The sequence below is a fragment of the Brassica rapa genome, chromosome A08 (genome assembly GCF_000309985.2).
Source record: "Brassica rapa cultivar Chiifu-401-42 chromosome A08, CAAS_Brap_v3.01, whole genome shotgun sequence".
NCBI lineage: Eukaryota > Viridiplantae > Streptophyta > Magnoliopsida > Brassicales > Brassicaceae > Brassica > Brassica rapa.
The window spans coordinates 21442757-21457621 of record NC_024802.2 but is presented as its reverse complement, the minus strand read 5'-3'; the positions used below and the strand labels follow the sequence as shown (position 1 = coordinate 21457621).

Genomic DNA, 14865 nt, shown 5'->3' with positions numbered 1-14865 from the left:
TCGGCAATGTTGAAAGGTAGCTCCTCAACAACCACATTATATAACTTATGAATACCAACATCATCCTGTCATCTCACGCGTCAAGAAACTGATCGACACACCTTTTATGCTAATTACATTTTATATTGTATTACGTTTTTGTGTGATGTCACAATTCAATAGTAATGAATACCATGCAAAGAAACGAAGTTCAAGAAAAAAACATGATTATTTTATCTCCTCTCACCCAAAAACAAAATGATCAAACCAGTTAAAAACCCTTTTTTTTTTGTCACAGACAAAACTTGATCTGTGGTTTTTCTCAAGAGAGCCAAGGTTTTGCATAAGTTCTATTATCTATAGCATGGTTCGGTAGATTTGCTATAAAGTATCTTTTATTTGATCAATGGAGAATTACAGGTGGCAAGCATAAGGGCCACTGTTTTCATTATCGTGGAGAACCCTCGGCCAAGGATTTGTAGCTTGATAAAGTTGACTTTGACTCTGACTTAGACTTTTTAAAAAGAGAGTCATCTCTTTTCTCTCAGACCCGGTGGCAAAGAGCTCATTCAGACAAGGTAAATCTTGTGATATTTCTGGTTGCTTTCTTTGAGTTATTACGAGATCTTGCTTGACAAATTTGAATCTGTTTCCTTTGTTATTGTATAAACAACGGGCCTGAATCGTTCAGTCAAGTCTTATTACAGGTAATATGGCTGAAGCAGTTGTGTCGTTTGGAGTTGAGAAGCTATGGGAGCTCCTGAGTCGAGAGTCCGAAAGATTGACTGGAACAGACGAGCAAGTTGCTGGACTAAAGCGTCAGCTTGGAAGGTTACAGTCCTTGTTGAAAGACGCATACGCCAAGAAACACGAGAGCGAAAGGGTGAGCAACTTCTTGGAAAACGTCAAGGACATTGTCTATGACGCTGAGGACATAATCGAATCCTTTCTTCTCAAAGAGTTTGGAGGAAAAGAGAAAGCGATCAAGAAGCGTGTGAAAAGACTTGCTTGCTTCTTAGTGGATCGCCGCAAATTCGCATTAGATATCGAAGCCATAACTAAGAGGATCTCCGAGGAGATTGAGGGGATGCAGAGTTTTGGATTACAGCAGATTATCAATGGTGGTCCTTCACTGCCATTGCAAGACAGAGAAAGGGAGATCAGACAAACGTTTTCCAAGAGCTCTGAAAACGATCTTGTCGGGGTTGAGCAGAGCGTTGAAGAGTTGGTTTCCCATTTGGTTGGTAATGATAGCATTCAAGTGGTTTCTATATCAGGGATGGGCGGTATTGGTAAAACCACACTCGCCAGGCAAGTCTTTCATCACGACACTGTCAGGCGTGGTTTTGATGGGTTCGCATGGGTCTGTGTTTCGCAGCAGTTTACTCGGAAGTATGTTTGGCTGAGGATCTTGCAAGATCTTAGGCCGCATGATGAGGATATAATGAAGATGGACGAACATACACTCCAGGGTGAAGTCTTTGGATTGTTGGAAACCGGTAGATATTTGGTTGTACTGGATGATGTATGGAAAGAAGAAGACTGGGACCGAATCAAACCAGTGTTTCCACAGAAGAGAGGTGAGCTCTAATTGTACGTACATAAATTAAGCACTTTCTTTGTGTAGCTTCAATAGGACTGCCGGTTCGGTTTCTTCGGGTCGGTTAGCTCGGAATTCGGTTAGTTCGGGTTGGTTGAAATCTCACCGAAGTGAACTGGAAAAAAAAATCAGTCCGATTTGGTTTTTGGTTAGTTCTGTGTAAAAAAGGTTTATCAATTTTTTTGGTTTTGCAGTTAGTTCGGTTAAATTTTTGGTTTAAATTAAATAAAATTTGAAAAATTTCAGTTATTTTGGTTTGTTCTGTTATTTCGGTTCGAATTTTGGTAGTTCGATATAGAATTTCGGTTAAGATTGATAATGTTTGGTTAATTTTTTTTCATTCTCGTCATGAAGCTCTAGTAAGTATTTTGCAGGTTGGAGGATGCTACTTACTTCTCGCAATGAGGGCATTGGATTACATGCAGATCCAACAAGTTTTGCCTTTAAACCAAGAACCCTTATTCCACAAGAAAGTTGGAAGCTATTTGAGAGGATACTGTTCCCTTGGAGAGTCCAAAATGGTATATAAAATCATGACCAAGAATCCTGTGAATTTTATTTTTGGAGCTCACATCTTGAAAGGTGTTATTACATTGTGATGTTGTGCAGGATCAATGATTGATGAAGAAAAGGAAGTTATGGGAAAGGAAATGATCACATTCTGTGGAGGACTACCACTAGCCATTAAAGTGCTAGGAGGGTTGTTAGCTAAGAAACATACAGTTGCTGAGTGGAAAAGAGTTCATGACAATATCGGAGCTCAGATTGTTGGAAAATCTGGCTTAAACTACAACAATCCCAGTTCGGTTTTTAGAGTATTGTCTCTGAGCTATGAAGATTTGCCTATGAAGTTAAAACATTGCTTCCTTTACCTTGCCCATTTCCCTGAAGACTACAAGATAGAAGTGAAGACAATGTTCAATTACTGGGCTGCAGAAGGAATCATCACCTCGTTGTACGATGGATCATCAACCATTCAAGATAGTGGAGAAGGCTACTTAGAAGAGTTAGCAAGGAGAAACATGGTTATTGTAGAAGAGAGCTATTTGAGTTCGAGAATGGAACGTTGTCAAATGCATGACATGATGAGAGAAGTATGTTTATCTAAAGCCAAGGAAGAGAGCTTTCTTCAACTCGTCAAAGTCCCTACTTCCACCTTCACCATCAATGCTGAGTCTCCTTGTAGATCTCGCAGACTCGTTGTACATAGTGGAGATGCACTTGACATGTTAGGACATAAAAACAACCTTAAAGCCAGGTCTGTTTTGTTTTTTGGAGCTGAAGATAACTGTTGGAAGCTTCCATGTTTTGGAAACTTACCATTGCTCAGGGTTTTAGATCTTTCTTACGTACAGTTCAAAGGAGGGAAGTTACCTCCCAGCATCGGAGAGATCGTCCACTTGAGATTCTTGAGCTTATACGAGGCTAATGTATCTCACCTCCCGTCTTCTCTGCGGAATCTAAAGCTTCTGCTATGTTTGAACCTAAGCGTTGCTGATATGTTACACCTTGTCCACGTCCCAAACGTTTTGAAAGAGACGCAAGAGCTTAGGTACCTTCTCTTACCACGTTCAATGCATGACAAAACCAAGCTGGAGCTAGGTGGTCTAGTGAACCTAGAGTCCTTGACCAACTTCTCAACCAAACACAGTTCTGTGACAGACCTCCTCCGCATGACCAAGCTCAGAGCTCTCAGTGTAAGATTCACCGGCGGGTGTACTTTCCAGACCCTGTCCTCATCTCTTCATAAACTGAGAAATCTAGAGACGCTTAGTGTACATGATCGCCAGAAAACACGTGCGGCTGATAATCATGGAGGAGGTGACATCGTTCTTGATTTTATTCATCTAAAGGACTTAACATTGTCAATGCACATGCCAAGGTTTCTTGATCAGTATCGGTTCCCTCCACACCTTGCACACATATGGCTCATAGGTTGCCGCATGGAGGAGGATCCAACACCGATTCTTGAAAAGCTGCTTCACTTGAAGTCGGTTTTGTGTGATTATTACACCATGACATTCATGTTGAATTATTGTTTACATTTTCAATTAATGAAAAGTTATTAGTTATATCCAATTTCACAAATCTAATGACAAAAATATAAGATATGATGTCATAATATTATACTATTTTACATTTTAAATTACGTTTTATGCGATTTTACACCAGGAAATATATGTAGAGTTACTGTTTACATTTATATTGAATGACAAGATATTATTCATATGCCATTCCACAAAACTAGTGACAAAAATATAAGAAGTGGTGTTATTATGCTATTTTACATTTTAAATTATGTTTTTGTGTGATTATTACACCATGACATTTATGTAGACTTATTGTTTACATTTACATTTAATAACAAGATTATTAGTCATATGCTATTTTAAAAGACCGAATGAAATAACTATAGGAAATGATGTCATGATGCTATTTTTCATTATAAATTAGGTTTTTGTGAGATTATTACACCATGACATTATATTTATGTAGAATTATTGTTTAGATTTACATTTAATAACAAGCTTATTAGTCATATGATATTTCACAAAACTATAAGAAATTATTCCACAGACTAATTAACATATTTCTGTGCAAATGTAAATATATATCAAAGTTATATTTCAGCTTAAGAGGCTTAATAGTACTCCTACAACTCAAGTTCAAGCATATGAACTATTTTTTGTTCTTTCAGTTTATTAGACACTTTGTTGTAATTTTAGTCACACTTTCGTAAATATGTTTTCTTTATTTTTCCTTTGTTAGTGCTTAAAAAATCTTTTATAGTTATTCTTTTTCTTACTTTTATGTTAATATTCTCTAAAATAAAATAAATTTTTTTTACTAATTATTTTATTATGTGTATATATTATAAACGGATACATATAATCAGGTATGATGTTGCGATTATGGCAGTCACTAATATTACTCATACATTTGTGTTTGGAGGCACCCAAATCAGATCTAGTAGTACGTGTGCATATAGTAGTTACTGTATGTTACATGTTCAATCCGTATATCATCATAATTTAAAAACATAATAGTACGTGTCTCTCAAAATTTTTAATTCGTATATAATTTCTTACATTTTTTATTAATACGTTTACGTGTATACATTATAGGCGGATACGTACAACCAGACGGGATGTTATAATCTCAGATGCGGTGGTTTTGTACAAACCAGCAAGAAAATCCTGGTAGGAGGTGCTATTACTCAGACATCGATATCCGGAGGCACCCAAGTAGAGCTAACCATTAGAATATGGAAGGTTAGAATATACTTTACAAATTACTAATACATAATTTTGTAACTAATAAACAACATAAATATAGGATCAAAAACTCGGAAGTTGGTGGCTGGGTATCATCATGGGCCATGGTAGTCTAGAACCAGTTGGCTACTGGCCGGCACTTCTCTTCACCCTCCAGACCGACTTTGCAGAAAAAGTGGAATGGGGTGGCGAGATTGTGAACGGACATTCCCTCGGTCGGAACACATCAACGCAGATGGGGTCCGGTTGTCTTTCTTGCGGAATTGGAAAAGCCGCTTACATGAGCAATCTCCAGATAGCGCTTTCCGAAAAGAACTTTGAGCCAGTTGAAGACCTCGCATTAGCAGCAACTAGCCCTGACTACCGTGCCAAGAAGCTCAACAATACATTTTTCTATTACGGGGGACCGGAGCAAATCTTATGTTGAACCATATTTTTATGTATCTTGGTTTCCTTTTGTTTTTATTGGTTTAGATCATTTACCTGTTTGTATGTTGTAAGACTTGCAATCTTTGGTTTGGTTTGTTTTTGCTTTATTTTATCGCATTTAATATAAATAAACACGAGATACAAAATAAGTCTAATAGCTTAAAGAAAATAAATGCAACGGTAGCTAGTCATTAATTTTTTTTTGGGAAAACTGTTTTTTAGAGCAAAAAAATGGTAACTATGTTCCTTTAGACTAATCTATACTACTTTATGTCCTATTAGACTAATTTTTTCCAAAATGACAGTAATGCCCTTAAAATTGTAATTTTTTTAAAAAGATATATATTGAGTTCGACAAGGGGGATCGATCGATCTCACTTTACAAGGTCAAGTGGATCGATCGATCCCGATCATTATGCAGAACAAAAAAAAAGGCGAAGTATATACTGATCGACCTGGTCCATTTCACTCGATCGGCGAAGGTCGATTTACACAGATCGACCGATCTGTAAGTATGGACCGATCGATCCCGTGCCCAGGAAAGTATCCCAAATCGATTTTTTTAGTTTTCTATGATTATATCCGGATTGATTCCCACTTGATTTGAACCGACCAAGCATGATTTCAACTCTTTAAAGTCGATTTCTCTGGGATGAAACCCATAATTTCCCATTCACGAACAAAGGGGGAGAAAATCAAAGTCTCACCCAAGTTCATTAACCCTAACTCACTCAATTTCACTCTGATTTGGACGATTATTTGCCAAGGTTTTTTTGTAGTTTTTTTTTTAAATCGATTTTTTAAAAAAAATATAAAAGTGAATATTCCCAAATATTTTGTTTCTATATTTTTAGGAACTGATTTCTTATCCGTAGAATACAGCTAATCTGTAGAAATCAGTTTCTACAGTTTTTTAGAATTATAGTAATGTTTAGAATTTGATTTCTACATGTTTTAGATTTATAGTAAATCTATAGAAGTCGGTTTCTACATGTTTTAGAATTAGATTAATGTGTAGATTTTGATTTCTAAGAATTTTAGAATGGTAGGTTAAGCGCGGAATGTGTATTCTAAATATTTTTAGAATACTCCTATTTACGTAGATCATGTATTCTAAACATTGTAGATTCAATGAAAAAAGTAGATTTCGTTTTCTACTTCGTAGAATGTCATTTCTACTTTTTTTAGAACATAATCTGAAATTTATAATTTTAACCTTTTTATAACTGGAAAAAATATCATTAAATTCATATAGGTATTTTAACAAATGTTACTATTTTTCTAAAAAAAAATTATTTGTAAAATTATTTATTAAAATTATTTTTAAAAATATTAAAAGGTGTTATAAGAAAATATGACATAAAATATAGATTAGTCTAAAGGGACATAGTTACCATTTTTTTGCTCTAAAAAAATAGTTTTCCCTTTTTTTTTTTAAATAATGATATGAATCAAGGTTGACAACAACATCGCTTAGGCTCTTTAGGAGAAGGAGAAGCACACTCCCCAAGACCTTTATAGCCAAAAATGGAACAGTCATGTTGACATTCATACCATGCGTATGTATCCGTACACAAAGTTATGCAGTGGCATACGAGAACTTTTGGATCTCTACACCTACACAAAACGGATATATCAGATATAACATATTAAAAAAAAACAGTATAACGGTATAACATATAACTTTGTGTACGGATATAACATATATGTTCCTAATACATCGTTATATTATATAACATATCGCTAAAAACAGTATAACATGTCCACACGATAATATCATAATACTAACAAAACTTTTGAATGATTGAATCCATGCCATATACACTTAAGGATGGTACTGCAATTTCTACATAGTTAGCTATTGTAGACCTACCTGAGACCAAAACGTTCTGATTAGACAGCGAAGCTGCTAATATTACTGCGAGTAAGCAAGTCATCAAAGTTTTTGTAGTACCCATAGTAACTTATCGAATGAATCTATTGATACAAGATCTTAATTTTCTGGGATACTAAAGAGAAGTAACATATTTATATATAACTTTTGGTCTTTGGAAGTTTTTTACAATTAACTATTTTTCCATATTAGCGAGTCAAAGAAATTATTTTGTTGGCAAAATTGACATCTGTAGGTGTCATTTAATTGGGATTCACTTCTATACATGTAGGCGTCATTTAATTGGGATTCTCAAATCAATTACAGTCTCAAAAAAAATCTGATACTCTCTTCATTTCAAAATGTTACATATTTTAAAAAATTTCACACATTTTAATAAAATATATTAAATTTGTATATTTTTATGATTATTCGTTTCATAATTTTAAGCCAATTAAAAATCTAATAAATACAATTAAATTGTTTTAAAATTTATAATTAGTTGATAAAACATGCATTAAAAATACAAAAATATTTTTTTTTTTAAATATTCTTTAAAATATGCAACTTTATGAAACAGATGAATATTGTAAATTTCATCAACTGTGTAATTCAGTGTTGAAAAGTTCTGTAATTATAGTTTGGTAACATGGTATATAGTTTATTTGAATTTAGAATTGATATTAAACAAAAATATTTACAATTCTTTTTTACATATGCTGTATTATGTGCAATCATAATCCTTTGTAGCACATCATCAACCAGTGAAAGAGTGGCAATCTTGTTTTTGCTTTTGTACCACAGACTAGAACTTTGGCTATACGCCTGCCTATATGCAAAACTACAATTAAATTATTTTATATCGAAAGGTAAAAATTTCGAAATAAGTTTATTTAAATTTTCACTATATCTAAACAATACAAATATTTACTTCAAGAAGTGTCTATAATATAATTTTGACCAATAAATACCGTAAACCGTATTTAATTTAAGTAAATAGAGTATCAAGTTTGACTCAAAGTATTAAGATTGTAGGTCATTTGACTAATTTCTCTACCTACTTATAACAACACTTTAATGTTAATGTTAAAGACTGACTATAACTTTTTATAACAACTCGAATCAACGGACGAAGGTGAAGGGTGAGCATTTCGGGTTTGGATCGGTTAGATGTTAATTGTCCTACGGTCTTAATTCATCCTCCTAACTTTTTATGATCTAAAATTGACTTAAGTGAAAACGTTACAAGAAAATACAGCTTAGTTGAACTTAACGTAGTGACTATGCTAAAATTTCTGGTTACAGAAATGAATTAAAGCCTCAAATCAAAGGACTCTGCTGAAGAAGCTCCTTGTCCATATTACTGAAGTCAAAAAAGCAAAGTGTAGTTAGTTGTTAGACCGTAAGAGATCCGCCATTATCACCCGCTGTAAGGTTCAGAATCATCGTTGCAGCCTTCACAGCCCTGTAACATTTCCATCCCACATCAAAGTTTTAGGGTTCCAGGCAATCAATCCATTAAAAATAAACACATGAGAGACCATACATCGCATGTTATGAGAAACTAATTTCAAGCGAATACATTTGTTTAAAAAAATATGTCAATGTTCTGAGGAGGTTTGGGGTTGCTTACCAAGCATCAGGAGCTTGATACAAGGAAGCTGTGTTGCCAAAGCAGGAAGTGAGCATTTCTGTGTTGATCACTCCTGGATTTAATGCAACCACTGCCATTCCTTCGGCTACCTCCTTTGCCACTGATCGGCTTAAACCCTCAATCGCCCATTTCGATGCACAGTAAGGTGCAACCTGCAGATTCAGTTATGTTTTCAAAAGTTAACCTCTTTAGGATCAGGTTTGATGATACGCCCAAAATCATATACGTGCAGTGCAGAAATGCAGAGTACAGAAGGAGACTGTCAGAACAAAGTTATCTACAATGACAAAGGGGACCAACCAAGTAATTTGCTCTATGTTATCAATTCACCGTGTTTCCTCATTCCATATATGATAACTTTGGAATGTTTACTCCGACATCAGTGACAAGGTTCCGGCTTCACTTAAACTTATTAGAGAGGTATCCAACATCATTTCCACATCCGAACAAAGTCTAGCTAGAAATTAAATTCAAAAAAAATCCTACTATGTTTTACTGTCTTTGTTACTACGTTTCTGTAACTATACGAACAAACATACTATGGTGATTCAATTAAGTGAAGACTGAAACTCACCAGGGCAGCACCAGATCTTCCCCATCCGGAAGACATGTTAACAATAATCCCTTGCTTCCGTGGGAGCATCAAAGGGATGAAATGACGCAGTACATTTACTACTCCTTTAACGTTTGTATCCATGACACTGTCAAAATCTTCTGCAGAGACTTCCCAAATCTTGCTGTTCTTATTGATAGTACCGGCATTGTTAACTGAAACGTGCAATTTACTAACATCAAAAACTACACAGTGAAAAATGATGCCAAACAATATACCCAATAATTATAGAACGTGCAGGAGAAGACGATCATGTAACCATAAAAACTAATTTTTTTCACAGACATCCCCCTTGAGAAAAAAAAAATAACTTCTTGAATGTCAAGAAAGGAGTACGATGGCAGATAGGTTAAAGCACTGCTTTAGAATACTCAGGAACTCAGACCATGAGGGTTATATCCACAGGAAAGTAAGAAAGAAGTATTATATGAACTCAAGAGCAGACGTCATCTGACAATAGTTTTCAAGATAGGATGACCATAAGGCAAACTGATTAACTTACCTAACAAAAAAAGCCTAAGGATTAGTATCAAACACATTAGGAACAATCTAATGATCTCTCTAAAACAAATGATAGGCACCATTAAAAAACACCATGACATCAACTTTGAAACTGTTGCCACAAAGAGTAAAAAAAAGTTCAAAAGATAGATATACCTATGATGTCTGGGACACCTTTCTTCTCCATAATTGTGTGTGCCATCTCTTTGACGCTGCTATCTGATTTCTGCAAACGTACATATAGACCACAAATCATACTAAAAGGTTAAATCTCAGTAGATCACATGAGTTCATCAAAATCAAACCGTATCATCACGAAAACAATCGATTCACTTAATTAATCCCAAGTGTTTACCGTATGAACACATCTTTGTAGATATACACACTCACATATATCAGCAATCATGAACAAATCTCAATTCATTATTCCAGAAAATGTATGCGTTTCCGTTAGTTATTCAAGCGCGAGAGTGTACGAAGAAGAGCGGCGATTACCACATCGGCGGTGAGGAGGAGATGATTTTCCGGGGAGGAGAGCTCCGATTGAAGAGCGGTGAGCTTCTCCTGAGTGCGGGCGCATCCAATCACAGTGTGGCCTCTCTTCGCCATCTCGAGAGATAAGGCTCTTCCCAGACCTTTGCTCACTCCCGTTATCAGTACGACTTTCGCCGACGTAACCGAATTCGCAGCCCCGCTGAAAGGCGTCGCTATCGTCATCGTGCAGCTAAACAAACTTCTCCTTCTACGGGGTGAAATGTTTACATACAGACGATACATACAAACTTTTTTTTTTTTTTTTTTTTTTTTTTTTTGTAAAAATTTCATTTGTTTATCTTAAAATTATTTATTTTTAACAAACTTATTTGATTTTCGCCAAAAAAAATAGAAAAAACTCAGAAGTGATGAAACTAAAGTTTACAAAGGAGCTAAACGAAGAGAGATGATAGAACGATGATGATCACATTGGTCTCCAACGCTCAATCTCCTCCTCTGGTTCCTTACGAGTCTGCTCGTCTGATCTTCTTCGTTTCCTATGGCTACTATGAGATCTCTCTTTGCGTCTTTCTTCTCTCTCTTCATCACTTGATGAACCACTTGCATTCCGCTTGACTTCTTGCGATTCTCGGCCTTGTTTACCTTTCCTGCTTCGATCAGAATCAGGATCTCCGGTCTTGTTGTATCTATGTCTCTCCTTGCTCTTGTCCCTATCTTTATCTCGTGGACTAGTCTCCACACTTCTTTTCCTCTCATTTTCTCCTGATCCTTTATGGGGACGATGTTTACTTTCACTTGAGTCTCCCTCGTGCGAATATCTTGAGCTGCTTCTTTCCCTCCGCGACTTCTCACCAACTTCATGAACCCTATCATGTCCATGACTCTTCTCCTTATGATCAGCTGATGATCCTTCCCTATCATCTTCTTTTCTTGATCTCCTGTCAGAACTAGACCAATGGGTTCTCGTGTTCTCTTCATCGTCCAGCCCTTCTTGAACTTCTGAATCTGAGCCTCGTTTGCCATAACGCCTTGAGCTTTTCCGTTTGTGAGAAGTCTCTCCCCTGCCATCTTCAACTCCTGAATCATCATCGGAATACTTCTCATAGATTCTTTTCCTCATCACTCGATGTCTAGGAGAGTGTTCAGACCATTTGCTTTCGTGACGTGATGTCTCTTTAGCATACCGTGGCTCTTTATAAGTCTCTCTCTCTACACTACCGTCTCTAGTACTGCTAGGACTTTCATCTCCACCATGACAGTTCTCTTCATGCCTACTATGTTTGTGTCCACGAGAACTGTCCCGAGTACGGCTCCTATAAGAAGGTTTAGATCCAACGTTCACATGATCATGGTCCCTCGATCTAGATCTTCTTGAAGGTTGCCTGACATGGAAACAAAACACATGAGCATGACACTGCAAATACACTGAGAATGTTATTCAAAGATCAGGATACTTAGAAGCCAGATCTACAATATAGATTAAGCTACCTCTGTAAATCTGTTGGTTGATCTGATCTAAACTCACTCAACGACCCTGAATACTCACGCTCCATGTGCTTCAAGTATTCATCTGAGTAACCAAATAAAGAGGTCATTTTGCGAATCCAGAATCTAGGAGGTGGTTTGTCATAGTCAGCCCATTCATAGTCTCCACCAGGGTTTCGGAAACAATGGATAAAGTTGCACGAAGATCCACGAGAGCAAGTCTGTAAAAATAGATAGAAATCAAGAACTAGTAACAAAAAGCCAGAGAATGGAATATCAGTGCATGGACCAGATGAAGATTCATACTTTAAGCCTAGACTTCATGTACTCCCCACATATGGCGACTTTCCATCTTGAGATGTTGACAAATTCGCAGTTCACCTAAATGAGGAATGTTCAATTATCATGGACAAGAATGTCAGCAAGCTTATTTATAATACTTCATTTCTTTCAGGAAAGAGTGAACAAAACGCTATGATGATATGAACAAATGAGACCTCTGACAAAACGCCATACAACTGGGTTATAGTTTCCAAGGAAAGTAGTTTACCTGTTTACCAGCGAAATATCGACCATTTATGGATTGGTAGGCAAGCATAGCTGATTCCAATGATCTGTAGTGTACATACACATTGCCCTTCAAGTGGAATGAGCCATTTCTACATACCTGAGATGGATATATAAATTTCTTTTTGAGAAAAGAAAAGCTAGGAGGGAAGGTCAAAAGCAGTACATACTACCAACATGTTTTATTCTCAGACACGGGATCAGGATGTTTCAGTTGCTCAGATAGCGATATGGAATGTAGGGAATCACTAGTTTTCACAGTGGATAGCCAAATGTGGCTTGCAGGTTCAGAAACTAACATTCAATTTTTTTAGTATAATATGAAGGCTGATATTGAAAAAGTAAAGCGGGGCCAAGGGATCAGAAAAAAATCGACAAACCTTGAAATTAATCAGTTCTCCATACTTCAGGAACTCCGTATGAACATCTTCATAAAATTCTTCGTAACAGTGTTCAGCTTCTTCATCTGTATACTGCAAGGAAGACGGGACAAAAAGAGGGAGAGAGTAAACTACAAAAGTAACTAAAGGCAACAAAGCCAGGCGAGATAATATGCATGTGCAGTAACTTTTATATTAAAAAAAAAAACAGGATAGCTACAACCTAACGAAATTATAACTGATTTAGTTCCTTTTCAGACACTACTAACTACCCAGGCCGCATGAAGGACACTGTAATATTTTTAATTCAGGAAAACCAAGCATCTCTGAGGTATTGAGCAGTGGATGAATCATTTATCCCATATCACTCACTCCCACGAGGATATAAGAAGACACTCAAAGCACAAGAAATGAAACACTAACAAACAATTGGGAGACTGCATAACGTTCTAAAAATCAATTAACTACAAATATACAAAACATCAAGTTAAAGTAAGTTTGTCTATAGTATTGCTACGAAGGCAATAAAGAGGCACTAATTATTTGCGTGCACATTACTACCTAATACATCACTCAAGTAGGATACAAAGAAGTGAACTGCAACTCCAAACCGGCCCAGGTTATAATCATGCACCTCCACTGAAGGGAATCCATCAATGTCTGACGGAAGTTAAAGAAGATGGTAACAACAATAAATAAACAAACAGCAGAATTTCACAATCAAGAGCAAGCAGAAAAAAGGCAGAGAGAATTTGGTAAATTAGATTCAGAAAATTAAAGCCAATACTAAGTATTATCAGGATACAAGCATCAGGAGATGACAGCGGTTACAGACCTCAAGCCCCTCATCCTGTTCCCAAGCAATGCCAGGACCATTATACATGTTCTTCATAAGTATAGTGCACGACTTATCAGGGTAGAAATGAACTCTGCTGCAACGCGGGCCAAATCGACAAGCTCCAGTCTTTAAATGGAAAGGACAATGAGCTTTATCCTGAACATTTCGAAATTAAAAAAAAAATTAAGCATATTTACTAGAAGGGCATAAGAACAACACATAAAGAAGGATACAACAATCACCTGCTCAGTTCCAAAGTTGGGTACTTCCTGTGCAACACTATCCAGAATCTGCTGAGCAGAGCTAACATTATGATACTTTGACAAAGCTTCAGTTCCCGGAGGTAGAGGATTCGATGTAGGCCTGTCAGCAATCTTCAAAACAAAAACTCTACATTAGAGCAAAATACTTAAGATCGTATGTTCATCAGGATAATAATCAAATACCTCATTTCCTTCCACCTGAGGTACTGATTTTTTTGGAACTCTCACTTTGTTCTTTCTGAGAATAATCTCATTACCCTTGAATATAATCTCTGGAGGCCCTTCTTCTATATACTCATACTCACCATCCTCACCACATTCACCATCCCTACTAGCCTACAAATGTCACAGATTCAAATCCAATTCAACAGCTATCAAAGGGAGCTAGACATTGACAACAAACAAAGTTCTACTACCTCAAGCTTTCTCAACTCCTCTATCTCCTTCCAACGCCTCTCTTCCTCTTCCTCTTTCTTCCTCTTAATCTCCATAGCCTCTCTCCAAGCTCTCTCACTCTCCTCGAACTCTCTCAGCTCCTTCTCTCTCTTCCGCGCCTCCTCTTCCTCGATCGCCTTCAGCTTCTCCTGCTCCGCCGGATCGTTTAACTTGGCTTCCGCATCTTCTCTCTCTTTGGACGCTATCTCCTTCCTCACCTGCTTCCTCTTCAATTTCTTCATCGCTTTTCGCTTCTCCTTACGGCTCATCTCCGCTGATTTGTCTTTACTCTCTTCCAACCCTCCCATCGCTTCCTCGAGACGCCCTCCTTCTTCCGGCTTTTCGTTCTGCGGCTCCATTATTCCGATCGTGTTAACCTCTCGCTCGGAGGTTGAAGAAGAAGAAGGAACCCTCTTGAGTCGGTTAGCTTTAACCGAAATCGAATAATGTAACCGAGAAGCGAGTAAAAGAATACCAA

At 36.8% G+C, this 14865-nt stretch overlaps 3 protein-coding genes across 6 annotated transcripts; 1 reads left to right on the top strand and 2 right to left on the bottom strand.

The window, feature by feature from the left end:
- The first annotated feature begins 6 nt into the window (after positions 1 to 6).
- LOC103868106 (probable disease resistance RPP8-like protein 2) lies at positions 7 to 3658 on the top strand. Of its 4 annotated transcripts, none has more exons than XM_009146209.3 (4): positions 7 to 557; positions 687 to 1559; positions 1954 to 2100; positions 2189 to 3658. In XM_009146209.3, exons 2-4 carry the CDS (start codon positions 692 to 694, stop codon positions 3646 to 3648), a joined length of 2475 nt encoding a protein of 824 aa, XP_009144457.1. In that variant the 5' UTR covers positions 7 to 557; positions 687 to 691; the 3' UTR covers positions 3649 to 3658. The 4 variants fall into 4 exon arrangements, with proteins under 4 accessions (XP_009144457.1, XP_009144459.1, XP_033132793.1 ...); XM_009146211.3 differs by having other exon boundaries at positions 671 to 1559; XM_033276902.1 differs by lacking the exon at positions 7 to 557 and having other exon boundaries at positions 1248 to 1572.
- Positions 3659 to 8346: 4688 nt separating this feature from the next.
- LOC103868104 (NADPH-dependent pterin aldehyde reductase) lies at positions 8347 to 10709 on the bottom strand. Its single transcript, XM_009146206.3, has 5 exons — positions 10420 to 10709; positions 10081 to 10150; positions 9385 to 9578; positions 8790 to 8962; positions 8347 to 8621 (listed from the first exon to the last, which is right to left on the bottom strand). Exons 1-5 carry the CDS (start codon positions 10699 to 10701, stop codon positions 8552 to 8554), a joined length of 789 nt encoding a protein of 262 aa, XP_009144454.2. The 5' UTR covers positions 10702 to 10709; the 3' UTR covers positions 8347 to 8551.
- LOC103868103 (zinc finger CCCH domain-containing protein 5) lies at positions 10136 to 14833 on the bottom strand. Its single transcript, XM_009146204.3, has 10 exons — positions 14369 to 14833; positions 14136 to 14288; positions 13932 to 14063; positions 13687 to 13845; positions 12852 to 12944; positions 12455 to 12571; positions 12211 to 12285; positions 11908 to 12125; positions 10420 to 11801; positions 10136 to 10150 (listed from the first exon to the last, which is right to left on the bottom strand). The coding sequence occupies exons 1-9, from the start codon at positions 14744 to 14746 to the stop codon at positions 10883 to 10885; spliced, it is 2244 nt and encodes a 747-aa protein (XP_009144452.1). The 5' UTR covers positions 14747 to 14833; the 3' UTR covers positions 10136 to 10150; positions 10420 to 10882.
- Positions 14834 to 14865: the final 32 nt, after the last annotated feature.

What these genes read in the sequence shown, in the direction of transcription:
- LOC103868103 (XM_009146204.3), bottom strand. Translation starts at nt 14,746, where the DNA reads ATGGAGCCGCAGAACGAAAAGCCGGAAGAAGGAGGGCGTCTCGAGGAA. An exon ending in AACAGGATGAGGGGCTTGAG is followed by an intron (nt 12,945 to 13,686) that starts GTCTGTAACCGC and finishes TCTTCCTTGCAG; the next exon opens with TATACAGATGAAGAAGCTGA. An exon ending in CAACCAACAGATTTACAGAG is followed by an intron (nt 11,802 to 11,907) that starts GTAGCTTAATCT and finishes TTTCCATGTCAG; the next exon opens with GCAACCTTCAAGAAGATCTA.
- LOC103868104 (XM_009146206.3), bottom strand. Translation starts at nt 10,701, where the DNA reads ATGTATCGTCTGTATGTAAACATTTCACCCCGTAGAAGGAGAAGTTTG. An exon ending in TCCTCCTCACCGCCGATGTG is followed by an intron (nt 10,151 to 10,419) that starts GTAATCGCCGCT and finishes GTACGTTTGCAG; the next exon opens with AAATCAGATAGCAGCGTCAA. An exon ending in AGGTGTCCCAGACATCATAG is followed by an intron (nt 9,579 to 10,080) that starts GTATATCTATCT and finishes TGCACGTTTCAG; the next exon opens with TTAACAATGCCGGTACTATC.
- LOC103868106 (XM_009146209.3), top strand. Translation starts at nt 692, where the DNA reads ATGGCTGAAGCAGTTGTGTCGTTTGGAGTTGAGAAGCTATGGGAGCTC. An exon ending in AGTGTTTCCACAGAAGAGAG is followed by an intron (nt 1,560 to 1,953) that starts GTGAGCTCTAAT and finishes AGTATTTTGCAG; the next exon opens with GTTGGAGGATGCTACTTACT. An exon ending in CCCTTGGAGAGTCCAAAATG is followed by an intron (nt 2,101 to 2,188) that starts GTATATAAAATC and finishes GATGTTGTGCAG; the next exon opens with GATCAATGATTGATGAAGAA.